The 12,615-nt window shown below is 35.9% G+C and overlaps 1 protein-coding gene across 3 annotated transcripts in view; it reads left to right on the forward strand.

Annotated features, from left to right (window-relative positions):
- Positions 1-10,684, forward strand: part of LOC114138417 (collagen alpha-1(XIX) chain) — a 129,813-nt gene extending 119,129 nt beyond the window's left edge. For all 3 annotated transcript variants that reach the window (XM_028007646.1, XM_028007647.1, XM_028007649.1), the window contains 2 exons: positions 1,165-1,242; positions 5,968-10,684. In XM_028007646.1, coding sequence (XP_027863447.1) covers positions 1,165-1,242; positions 5,968-6,068 — 179 coding nt within the window. In that variant the 3' untranslated portion in view covers positions 6,069-10,684. The remainder of the gene's footprint in view (positions 1-1,164; positions 1,243-5,967) is intronic.
- The last annotated feature ends 1,931 nt before the right edge of the window (positions 10,685-12,615 follow it).

Consider the following 12,615-nt stretch of genomic DNA (forward strand, 5'->3'; position numbering starts at 1 on the left):
TCTGTATCCAGCCACCATCCACTTTCTCTGTGTATCTCTACATATTTAGCATGTGTTTGTGAATAATTAATTTCTTTAACAAATATTTTCAGTGTCCTCTACAGTTATTACCACTCTTTTTAAAGATGTAAAAATACCTTTAAGTGGATAGCTACAGATATTCTTTCAATATCATAGTCATCTTTTATTGAAGGAGCATAATCAAAGTAGAAAATATTACAGTTTCCTTGTTTTTCCTCCCTCACCATACTTGGTGGCAGGATAAACTTGGAGTTCATCATTTCATTTTTGTCATTGCTTTGACTCTGGCCAACTACATTTATTTTATAGAAATTGTTAGGGTTGCCTAAAACTGTGCCGAACCTAAAACAACGTTTTTTTGTTGTTTTCTTTTTTATCAACATGGAATTTTTTGCTTCTGAGTAAATTATTGTGTAAATGTTGGGTTTTTCTGATGTCTTTAGTGTGAGATAATGCTTATATATTAAGAGATGGGGTGATTTTATTGCTTCTTAAACATCTTCACTACTGTTTCCAATAAAAGTGGATAGTGCTGTAAAGTCATGGAAAAGAGATAAACACAATTTAGATGATCAACAGGGATTTTTCTAATAACAGTTTTTGTGTGTGTATTTTTGGTTTGCTTGCTTTTTATTCGCCCACCTGTTTCCAAAATCAGAGCACCTGCAGTGACCCACATATTTGATGGCTGGTTGAAATAATCCTCTTTACTCTCCTCTGAAGTCTTGAAAGACATGTTCTTGTGATCCTGTCATTGTCCATGACGCCCTTCAAGGAACTAACCTGCAGATGAATTGTTTGAGGATTTCTGTTTTGACAATATGTCAGCACATCTTTTATTATTTAAAGATGTAACACTGAGAAAGGGGGTTCTCGGCTGTCAGTATCTACAGACTAAAGCTGTGTCCCTCAGACAAACACAGGGCTCAACAGATGTCTGACATTTTTGTCCTGCTAGCAGTATTTAAGATGATACAATGTCTTGGTTCCTTGCCAGATAAAAAGGTTGCACAATGTGTTGCCATGTTGACTCTTTAACATGCTGTGGCATTTGTTCTAATTTTTCTAACTGTACTGCGTACTCTATATAAATGATGGTTTTTTAGTATTTATTCGGGTTATTGTATATCTGTGTGTCCTCAGGATACCGGGGTCAGAAAGGAGAACGAGGACAGCTTGGTCTGGGGTTACCAGGAGATCCAGGACCGACTGGGCCACCAGGTGAGAAAGAAACATAGAAGGCCTTTTAATTTGAATGCTGATTGTATTGACAAACCTGACCTCTTCCCCTACCTTGCCCACCACTAACGCCCCACTTATTGTGTAAAACTTCCACAACTGTTGGCAACTCTCAACAGTTTTTGTGAAAAACAACCGTAACTGTGGCAAATAAGGACAAGGACCTATAGCGAAGTTGCGCCCACTCACAATGAACTGGACGATAAGTATGGCAAAAACACTCCTCGATTTTTAAGGTATAATGGCCATAAGGGTCATATACTGTATATGAATGATGCTTCGGGCACCGAGGATCTAATTACAACCTCTCTGAAATACCACTATATTTTAAATAAATATTTCTTGCCATTTGCCAGAAAACTAAAATGTATTGTTGCTCAAAAGGGTAATGAACCAAGTTATATATGGCCACAAAATAATCAAGGATCCATCTCCCTTAATGAAGTGAAATGTTACAGAAGCATTGTACTATTGGCAAACAAGCCAATTCAGGTATCAGTAATTGTGGAAAAAAAAGTAATCTGATCATTTTGCCTCACTACAGAAATTTGCTGAAATTAAAGGGTTGAACTTTGTGACATTATGGTACTCCAATTATTTTTTTTTTTTAATTACCTATATATATATACTTATATATATATATATTTACAACTTCTAATAAATGTGCATGCTTACTATATTAAATTGGTTTAACATAATATTAATCATTTGGTTAAATATAGATTTGGCAAGTGCAACATAAGAGTTTGTTTTTTGCAATCAGAATATGTTTCATTAATCCTTAAAAAACAAGTGAACATGGTGTTCTTGATACTGGCATTAATAATTTAAGTTACTTAAACAAGACAGGCCATTATCTGTAATGTCCATTAATTTTGAATTTTGAATCGAAAATTAAAAGCAGTCATAGACACAGGCTATAAACATAAACTATTACCAATCATTCTAAAAACTAATAAATAAAATTGTAATATTTAAAATTTTCCTCTGTCAGAGTTTGAATTTTGCTCTGACAGCTATGTTATGGTCATTTAAACACTCACTTAAAGTAAAATATGTAGAGAAAAATGTAAGAGCACTTTTCTGAGCTGCCACTTTTAGGTCAGATTGACCAGACATTGCACTGACAGCTATTTCTCTTCCACATTCGCTTTTTTTTTTTTAAATCAGTTTTCTTACATAGTTGGTGAAAGGAAGAAAATGCATTAGACTTGTGTCAAACTAACACCTTCACAGCTTTTTAAGCCATCATTTGTTATCTTCATCTTGGTGGCAAAAATGCAGCCCCCTGACTGCATTCTATTTGTTAAAGCCTCATGCTGCTTTAACAAAAAAATAAAAAAGAAATACCCCCCAGAGAAGAGAAATTTCTGCAGTAATGGAAAATGGCATCTGTTCTGAAAACTAAAATCCTATCGTGCCATCTTCCTGAACAAAAAGACCAAGCCATGATGTTGGCATATCCCCCTGCCGGTTTGAGAAGTGGGATTACTTCACTTACTTCAAGCCTGTGACAGCAGGAGTTTATCATTGAACTTGAAGTCACTCATGCAATCTGTGCATAATGTATGTGCGGGGGCAAAGGAAAGTTGGCTGTAGCTCCGCTGGAGAGGATAAATCACAGCTGTTGAAAGAAATCATCTCTAGAGGTGCTCAGTTATGGGAAGCACCTGCGGCATAACTGGTGGGGGTTAGACTTAAGCCGTAGTTGTGTCTTGGAAAAAAATCAGAAAGTTCTTCAAACTGACTGATATGAATGCAGGTCCACAGACTTCTGTTTTCTTTTTTTTCCCCCTCCATACCTTCAGATTTACAAGTTTCCTATAGACTCCTGTAGACAGGAGAAGGTTTTTTTTCTTTCAGCCAAAATTTCTTCCACCTTGCCATCTTGATCAAAGATATCCGGTATCCTTGGCATCTACTCAGAGCTGGTTTCCCTTGGAGTCTAAAGGCTGGGATCCGCTCCATGCTGGAGATTCACCCAGCTGTTGTATCAGTTCAAATGCTGAGAACTAAAAATTCTCATGTTGGGCTGCAATGTCTGTGCTCTGAAAGTGGTATAGATTAACACAGGAGCAAAGACAACCCCAATGCATTAAACTGAAAATAATTAAGTTAGCATGACCATATGTTCTATCTGTAGTCTTTGTCCTTATGTCCACAAGTGAAACATTTGTCTGGAGTTGCTAATTAGTAGTTTTAACCCTGCTGCCCAAGTGCAGAGATTTAGCAAACACCTCCTTTCTCTTACAGTCTGTGTTAACAGTTACCAAATCGTTTTGCTTGTGTGAGCGGTTAAGCAGTAGATGGCTGTGGCAGTGATGGAAGGGGCAAGCTGTCTTATCACGCTGAAGTAAAGGCCAAGCAGGTCTCTTTGTTCAAAGTGAGCAGGCCTTTGTTGAGCTGTCTCTGCTCTGAGTGATGTAATGGACAGTCCTTTGGGAGAACTGAAGCAAAGGAGGTCTCTTTTTTTTTTTTTTTAGGCTTATCGAGATCTGTTTAAAAGACAGTGTTAACGCTGGCCACTGTATCTGATGACCAGAATATAAACAGTGCGAAAAAAGACCGTAAATGAAAAGTCACAGGAACTGTGACTTTAACAAGCTGTTTGGTAGGTGAGATGAGATAGTAATGTCCCAGATGCCATAATCGCCTCAACATATTAGAGTGCAGAGAAATATTAGTTCTCCTTTTCATTCTCATTAGTGCAGCTAAAGAATTCATTAATTGTAATTGAGATATCCTTTGGGTATGAATACATTTCGAACACAGATGGTGTGAACATTTCCAAAGTCACTTCGGAACATAATGATCCGTGACTTAATTTCCAAACAAACCAGTGAAACTTTTTTTACTTTGTAAATAAAAGAATTATGACAAATTACAAGACTTAAAAGCAAACAGCCCAACTAGGCACGTGTCAATATATTCTTGAGTAAAATAGTATTGTTTTCAGAATACTGTATTTCGATTTTTACGTAAGTATGCATGACATCTAACTGCTCCAATCCAATTGCTTGTATTAAAAACAGAAAATCAAAAGATACTTGTACTGATGCTAAGATAATATAACAAACTGATCACTATAAGTGATGTTCTAATCACTTTCTTTCCCTCTAAATCAATTTGAGTCATTTAAAATCAGGTGTTTGTAAATACCAACTCACAGTCTGACACTGTATTATGATTAATGAAAGCAATGGTTTGTTTATGCTTGAAAATTCAGAAGATTTAAAGTGCGGTAAAATACCACACCACATTTATTCAGTTTTGCTGCATCATAAATGCTGCCGCCGTCCGAATGTCCTCCTAGCCTTCCTTCCTTTGCTCCTTTCTGTTTGTTTATTTTCATTGGACCTTCCTTCCCTCATTTCTTTCTCATTTGTTATCTTGTTTATTCTATCCATTTTCCTCAGTTTGTTTCTTTCTTCAGAACTTCTCTGTTGGTTCCTCTTCCTTCATTTCATCATTCTGTCCTTCATTTGTTCTTTTGTTTGCTTGTTGTTTCCTCTCTTACGTCCTTCTTTGCTTCCATCCTCCATTTCTTCCTTCTTTCTTCTGGTCCTTTCTTTACATTGTTTCTTCCTTACAGCCTTCATTCCTTTCAACTGTCCCCTTTTCCTTCTCCTGTTTCTTTCTGTCTATGGTTTTTCAGAGGTTTTAAGATCATCAAAAATTATTATTGTCCTTTTTGTGATTATTAGTCAGTCTGATATCACTGCATTTCAAAAGTGAACAAATAAATTATGTCCCTACAATTTTAATTTGATTTCATAGCATCTTGTTCTGCTCACGTAAAACCATGATTCTGATATTTCATGACTTTGAGATGTACAAGTTGCTTCATCTTGATCATCAAAGGCCCCTGACCTAATGTTGTTCACATCTCACTTTATGCATTAAAACAGCTTGGAACTAGTCAAACTTTAGAAAGGGCTTCGATGACCCATGTTTCTTTTTTCTTCAATGAATGTATGTTTTGCATACATTTTGCTTTATGTGAGTATGTGAGAGTCTAAGCCATGTATCAGGCAAGGTGTCTCAATGTTGTTGATATTTTATGTATATTAACAATACTCAAGTTATAAAGTCATGGCCCCTCTTCTGATCAAACCCAAGTCAAATCAAACAACAGCAAGATTTCAATGCATACCAGGGGATGTTTTAAACCGTACATTAGTTTTTACTCACTGATTTATGGACCTTCCCATCATTTACCCTAATTTCCCTGAGTAAAAGTGTGGATAGCACACAAAAACTGGCTCTAGTTCAGGAAACCTCGTACTCCTAAGTTTGACATTTCATGAGCATGAGGCAGTGTGATAACATCAGACTTGTCTGAGGAGTTTTGGAGGCTAAGTCAGTTCTTCTGCTTCTTCTTTCCTTCTTAAGAATCTCCTGATCTGCTTTTGTGGGGATTTGAGGCCATGTCTGTCAAGTGCCAGTAAAATGTCAGAGTCTTTATGGCTTTGTGCCCTCTCCTGCCCTACTAAATCCTTAGAAATGCTCTGCTTGCAGCTTGCACGCAGAGCATTTCTAAGCAGAACATTGTACTTCTGATTACTTGCTACATATAATTAGATAATTACTGTTTGTATGAAGGAAATCATGACTTTGCCACCCTTCAGATTAGCTGTCAATGGAAAGCTCTTCCTAACTCTGATAAGGTGTAGCCTATTTCAGTAATTAACAACATTCTCTCTCAAGGGCCACCTGGGATCCCTTCACAAGGCCCCCCTGGCTCTCCTGGGCCTCGTGGACCCCCAGGGACTTGTGACCCGAATGACTGCTTTCTTCCTACCTTGTAAGCAGAGAGCAGGAGTGTAAAATGGTATGGTGTGCTCCGAGGACGGTTGTCATCCATGATCTTCAAGCTGCAGCCACAGAGCAAAAAAAAATGCTCTGTCTCGCTGACCTCGCTGTGTCTGACAGCTTCTACAGTTCTGCTGTATCAAACGGACTCAAAACTGACCTCTTTTGTTCACTTCACAATAACATTTGGGTGCTGTGGGGGGTTGTTTTCCTAGGTGTGCTGTTGTGTTTTTTTTTTAATGCAGCTGAAAACCTTTTGCAGTGCTGTACTTTGAAGTATTTTTCTCGTCTTTCCAACTCTTACTGTGATGCAATGCATTCCTTATCGACTGAAGTTGTCTTTCAAGACCTAGAGATAACTTTTTTGTCAGGTTCAGCCCCGGCTGAATAACCTTAATAATTATTTGTTTGCCTCTTTAACGGGCTTGTTGATGCACTCTTCTATTCTTACTCGGCTAAACTGGCTGTAGGTAAGTCTCATTTTTAGCTGTTTGTTTATGTGAGAGAGAAAGATCAACTGAGTGAATGTACTTATTTTTCAGCAAATGTAAGTAAAATTACTTCCTCTGTAATTTCGGCAGCCAGTTTGTCTGATATGGAAATTATTTATTTTAAGTGTGCTCCTTAAGAATGTATTTAAAAGATGGTACTAGTCAGCTAGAAATGTAGCATGTAAAACATGTCATTTTGTTTAGTAATTAAGTTATAAAGACATGAGCTAGTACAAGTTTTAGTTGCTGATAAGTTTCAATGTTTCTGTTTCTTTAAATTGATGAGGTGTTTGTGTTTTTTTAAGAATCTGTGGTAAAACTATAGCTGAAGACGTCTTCCCATTTTCTGTAAGTTGCGTGTCATTACTGAGCAATTATTAAGTTGACAAAGCATTTTTTTAAACCCACAGACACCTGGCCGGTATTATTTTTAATACAAACAAAGAATTAAGGGCAGATTTATTTCATTACATTAAACTATTTTTGGGATTTGTTTATGAATTTGGTTTTGTTAGAGATACTTCTCATTACCTGAGAAAGGAAGATGTAATATTTCCAATAAAAATGTATAAATCCTGAGAGTGGTTGAGGCTAGTAGCTAGACCCTGCAAAAAGTTAGATTTTTCAAATGGTTTCCAAAATGTAAATGCTCTTTGAGATATATCTCTCGATATGTATATATCGAGAGATATATTGACTGGTTGCACAGATTTTTGAAACACAGAAACCGTTGCACATTTTCGTACTGCTAAAAGCCGCAACAGCAGCCAAAACAAGTCATTTTTCTTTCTTCTTCCCACATATTTCTCCCTTTGCCCCGACTTTATCAGTAAATGCAAGATGTGGACTGAAAAAGTTTTGACTGTGAGAAAAAGTTTCAAAACACTCAAATAAAATGTAAGCTAGAACAACTTTGGGGGAAAAGCGTCTTTAGTCCAGAATGTCAACATTCTCTCCACCTGCTGGCCCAGCATAGGCATCACAATGTTTTTCATTGGAGACAACAGGAAAAACACCAGTTTCCAAAATATCCAGAGTAGTTTCCTTGACAACACAGCTGAATATGTTTCCATTCATGGAATACAATGCTAGATTAGCAAATAATAGATGTTTCCATTTTCACAAGCAAGAAATTTGTCATGATTTTTACAGCCAAAAAACTTTCATGTTTCTACACAAATGTTAATAAAGTGACATCAGACTTATGTAGCATCTTCCAACCCTTTCAAAGACATTTGACAATGAAATCAGTCATTTTCATTCATGGCAAGCTACTGGACTGTAGCAACAGCAGTCCTGGGGCAGTCCGACAGAAGCTATTGGCCTTGCTGACAAGACAGGTGAAGTGTCTTGCCCAAAGACACAAAGACAGAGGCGGTTTGATTCCCGTGAAGCGGGAATCAAACCGACTCCTAACAGTGTCACCCCAAACAACATAACAATGCAAAAGATTTTGAGTCTGCCATTTTGTTTTCCAAAGAATTGAGAGACCTGGAAAAGAACCTAGTCTCACCAATGCTGTTGCACAAATGACAGCGCAACACGCTATCCAAATCCTCAATCCGCTCTTGGCAGACTGATGAGTCGCAGCTAATTAAGTGAATGAATACAGCTTGCAGTTAATCATTATAACTTTGAAATACAAAAACTGAATTTGTTTAAATAAGAGGGCAACAAATTTAATATTAAGTTCCCATAGTTTGTTCAGTTCAAGGTATTTAATTTGCAGAAATCTCATCATACTAGCAGTTAGCCTTCAACCACTCGAAGGTACCCTTGATTTTTTTTACAAACACCGAAATGGCCTCTTTCAAATCAGCCTCTACAATCCCTTTAAAAGCAGATTCTTCCACAAAAAAAGAATGTACTTTGAAATGTCTATTTTCAATTAATATAGCTCTTCATTTACTCTGTACTCTTTTTTTTTAACTGTAAATATCTTTCATGTGCTTTATTTTTACTTTTTTCTTCTAAGTCTAACTCTTCTAGTCTTGAAAAGGGACCTCACAATATAACTTTAAAAGCTGGCTGTCACTGTTACGACACTTCAAGGTTATCACTTGTCAATCATACATTGCTGCAACTGTACAAGAATGTGTTGCATCTGAGATTATTATTCACATGCGCCGTTTACATAGTGTCACAAATGATGATTCCTCTGGTTTGAGTGTGAATTATTTAACTTCATCACTACAAAGGAAATCGGACTACCACACCACAGCTAACGGAAGGTTGTTTTCGGTTTGGAGGAGACATTTTACTCGTGAATGTACTTGAAATGTCTAAGCTGCTTCATACTCTACATCCAGGTTTTCCAGTTACTAACCAGCACTGTGTGTCGCCATAAATTGTCTGGCTTTTGATTTCCTTGAGGCTGCTGTTTTGCTTTATTTATTTATTTTAAGTTTTTTTCTGAATTTTAGTTTAATGCTTTCCCCTGGTTTTTGTTGTTGTTTGTTAGTTTTTTTTTATTTGTTTGTTTGTTTGTTTTTATGGTTTGAGATGATTGTACCCAAACAGACCACACTAATTTCTAGAAACTCCTTTGATCATCTGCAAACACTTTCTTCCTCTGATCCCTTGATTTGAATTTACATCCCATTAGCAAAGATTTAAGTTGCTAACTTGCTTATTTTACTTAAATTCTGTTAGTCAATACATAACATATTAAACAGCAAAGTGGTAACTGGACCGTGTTGAATGTACAGTATATGATTAATATTAAGCTTTCATTTTCAGTTATTTTTAATAAGGGGTTTGACCGAAAAGCTTTTTTTTTTTCATTATTTGGCTTCAATTAAATGTTAAGGTTAGTGCTCTTTTGCGTGTTTTTATTTTATATGAGATCCTTTTGATTCATTTTTTCTGCCTTTGCTTTTACTTGTCTCAAGTCTTTGACGTTATGTTTTTCTTTTCCAATCACACATAACTCAAATGCTGCGGAACAATTATTTTTTCATGATGCCAGCTTGGTTTGATCAGTGCAAGGGAGTCTAATTTTGGAAATAAAGCGTGCAGCTGATTTTATTTGTGAGTAAAAGGAGCCCCCTGCTGGACGTGTTTGGATTTTCATCCACCTTTTAATCTACAAGGGAAAACCATCTTTGGGTTTAGGGGCACTTGAATTCCCCTTCCTTCTACCTAATCTTGTCCTTTCATCTTTGTAATTTTCATATTTAGTTTATGGGCTCCCACCAGAGACAATTATGCTGATCTTGATGAGATTCAAATGAGACAGCACCAGCAGATTAATGTCATCTAAACTTTTTTTTCTGCAGTGCACTGCTGAGAGCAACTCCCACTGCCTATTGAATTTAGCATGAATTGTTATTAATATGCTCCACTTTGCTACTTCCATTTATCCAAACAGTGTGATAAGAAGGGAGGACGTTAATGTCACAGCTCACTTCGCTACAAATTCAAGCTATTATCCATCACACCAACTTAAGCTCAATTTATTCTAAGTGGAAATTGTCTGATGGAGGCAAAATCAAAGGAGCACTTCCTTTGAGAATGTATCTAAACAAAAGCTTGCTAAATAATGTAAAATTCACTCAAGACAATGAACCTCAGATGTCCACATTTTTCATCATTGCTTGTGTTTAACTGTAATGTAAGGTGATCCTGTTGCCACGTGTAATCTAATCTTGTAAGCAAGCTTGTAATGAGGGAAAATATGGATCAGCCTCGCAGCGAGGACCCTCAAGATTAAAAGCGCCTACCTGCTGCTCTCACAGAAACGTATCTTTACTCTCGCAAAAGTTTGTGTCATGCTGTGTGACTTTAACGTTTGTTTTTCTTTGGGGGGGGGGTTGAAAGTTTTTGTTCAGTTGAATAACTACCTCATTCTTGGTTTATCGCATGTCTACGTGATCAGGAAAAAAAAATAGCTGAAATATTGCCTTGGAAAAATGGGAAAACCCTCATGTGTTTATGCAAGAAACAATTGTTGGATTTATGTCGATGTCAGTGTGAGTTCACTGACTAACAAAAAAAAAAAAAAACAGTAACTGTGGTTACCAGGTATCAGAGGTTGTATTTTACTCTTTGCAGAATCTTTTATTTACGTCTATTAATGCCATCTGCCTTTCTGTGTGCAATAAATGTTCTCAAGTGCTTTATATTTTGTGCTGGGTTTTATTTTAGTAGTTCCTTCAAAAAGTCTATCTTATTTACACCTTTATGTGTTTGAGACTCTTAAGTATTTCTTATCTGTGGTTTCCTTGAGGCATAAGCAGAACAAAAACAAAGCATAATGCTTTAAAATGTGTCTGTTGAAATATTAGTTACGTAATATTTATTAGGCCTTAGTAGAGACTTGGTTGTTGTTGTATCAGAATTATTTAGACTCTTTTGCAGTATTTGAATTAAAATAAAGACATTTAGATAGACAAACTCATTTTAACACTGTTCATTTTCACATCTATGATCCAAAACTTCTACATACTGCATAAGATTAAGTTTAATATCTGAAATTTGTGAGAAACATTCATGACTCATTATCTTCTTGTGTTTCAAATCAGATGAGTAATTTTTAAACACATTTTCCTCACAGAAACTCACAAAATATATCCATAAAAAACAGGTAAACACTACCATAAATCAATATTGATATACCATCTGTAAAGGCACCTTCAACAGTTCCACCACACTAATTGTAGAATAGGTTGTTTTCTTTATTTAAAAAATAGTGTTGCTGCATTTGTAGATGTCCTGAGACAATGTTGTTTAAAGTGAAGCAGAATTTACATCTGATATTCAAATGCTGTCAGAAGTTTTTTGAATGACAGATTTTGCTACAAATGGCCATTCACCATTGTAGTGTATTACAGGAAGACTTGCAACAAAGTGCTTTTAAATCAACCAGTTTGTTAAGTCTCAAAGATAGTGTGCTCAGACAGTTTTTTTCTGACTTACATCTCCCAGTTGTTATAGCAATTTAGGTCAATGATTTATGAATTCAAACTGTAGTTTCACATTTGCTATTACTTCTTTTCTCATTAGTGGCCATTGTTTTATTGCAGCAATTCCTGAGTTTGTTGTTCTAAACGCAACATTATCACTCTTACTGGTCGTTTTTAGCTACAGCTACATTCTGGGCTGCCTTGTATATTCATGTTTTCTACATATTTCTCATTCATGTAAATAAATAATATTATTACAGGCCTGGACACAACTGAAAAGAATAAGTTGTAAAACGTATGATCTATGCTCTTTAAGATGGGTTTTCTGTTCCACATGTTTAAATCTGTCCATTCTATGAAGTGAACTGAAAGCCACAAAACAATAAAACTGTAAGAATGGGAAAACATCTAGCTATATAACCTACAGCTGTAGGTGAAGGTTGTTGTCAACACACACACCTCTACCCTCACCCACAGTCTTAGACAAATGAGATAAATGACTATAGACGCATACTCATTCAGTTTAAAGTATATTTTGAAGCACCAATCAACCTTACTTGCATGATTTTGAACTGTTGCAAGAAATCAAAACACAATACATATAAAGCTGAGTTATTATTTATGAACTCACCATGCCAGTCCTAAAAACAGGACACAGAGGTGTGTGTGGCATTACAAGGTGTGAGGTCTGTGTTGTGTTATGTTGGAGATGGTGAGAAATAAAACCCACTTTGAGTGAAACAATGCACAGATTTGTTTGCCTTTAAAAGAAACGATTGCTGATGACACATTTTTAATTATCTCAGAACTATTTTATTTAAATTTTATTTGTATTATTCATTTTAAATGTATTTTGAGATACTTCTGAAAATATAAAGATTATCAGTGTACCAAATAAATAAATAAAAAAAAGTGATATTCATTTGTTAGACTGTTGCACATTTTTCTCACTAGCAAAATCTATTCTCATTCATGAACGGATGCGTCCTGTTATTCTGTACAGTGACAAAAGGCTCACATCAGGAGTTTTTTTTTTACATTTTTTATAGGAAATATAATTAACCACATTTCACAATTTTTTTTTACAGATTTACAAAATGTACTAAAGTCAGTGTGACTTTATGAAATTTTCAGCCTCTCTGTTTTAT

The sequence above is a fragment of the Xiphophorus couchianus genome, chromosome 22 (genome assembly GCF_001444195.1).
Source record: "Xiphophorus couchianus chromosome 22, X_couchianus-1.0, whole genome shotgun sequence".
Lineage (NCBI taxonomy): Eukaryota > Metazoa > Chordata > Actinopteri > Cyprinodontiformes > Poeciliidae > Xiphophorus > Xiphophorus couchianus.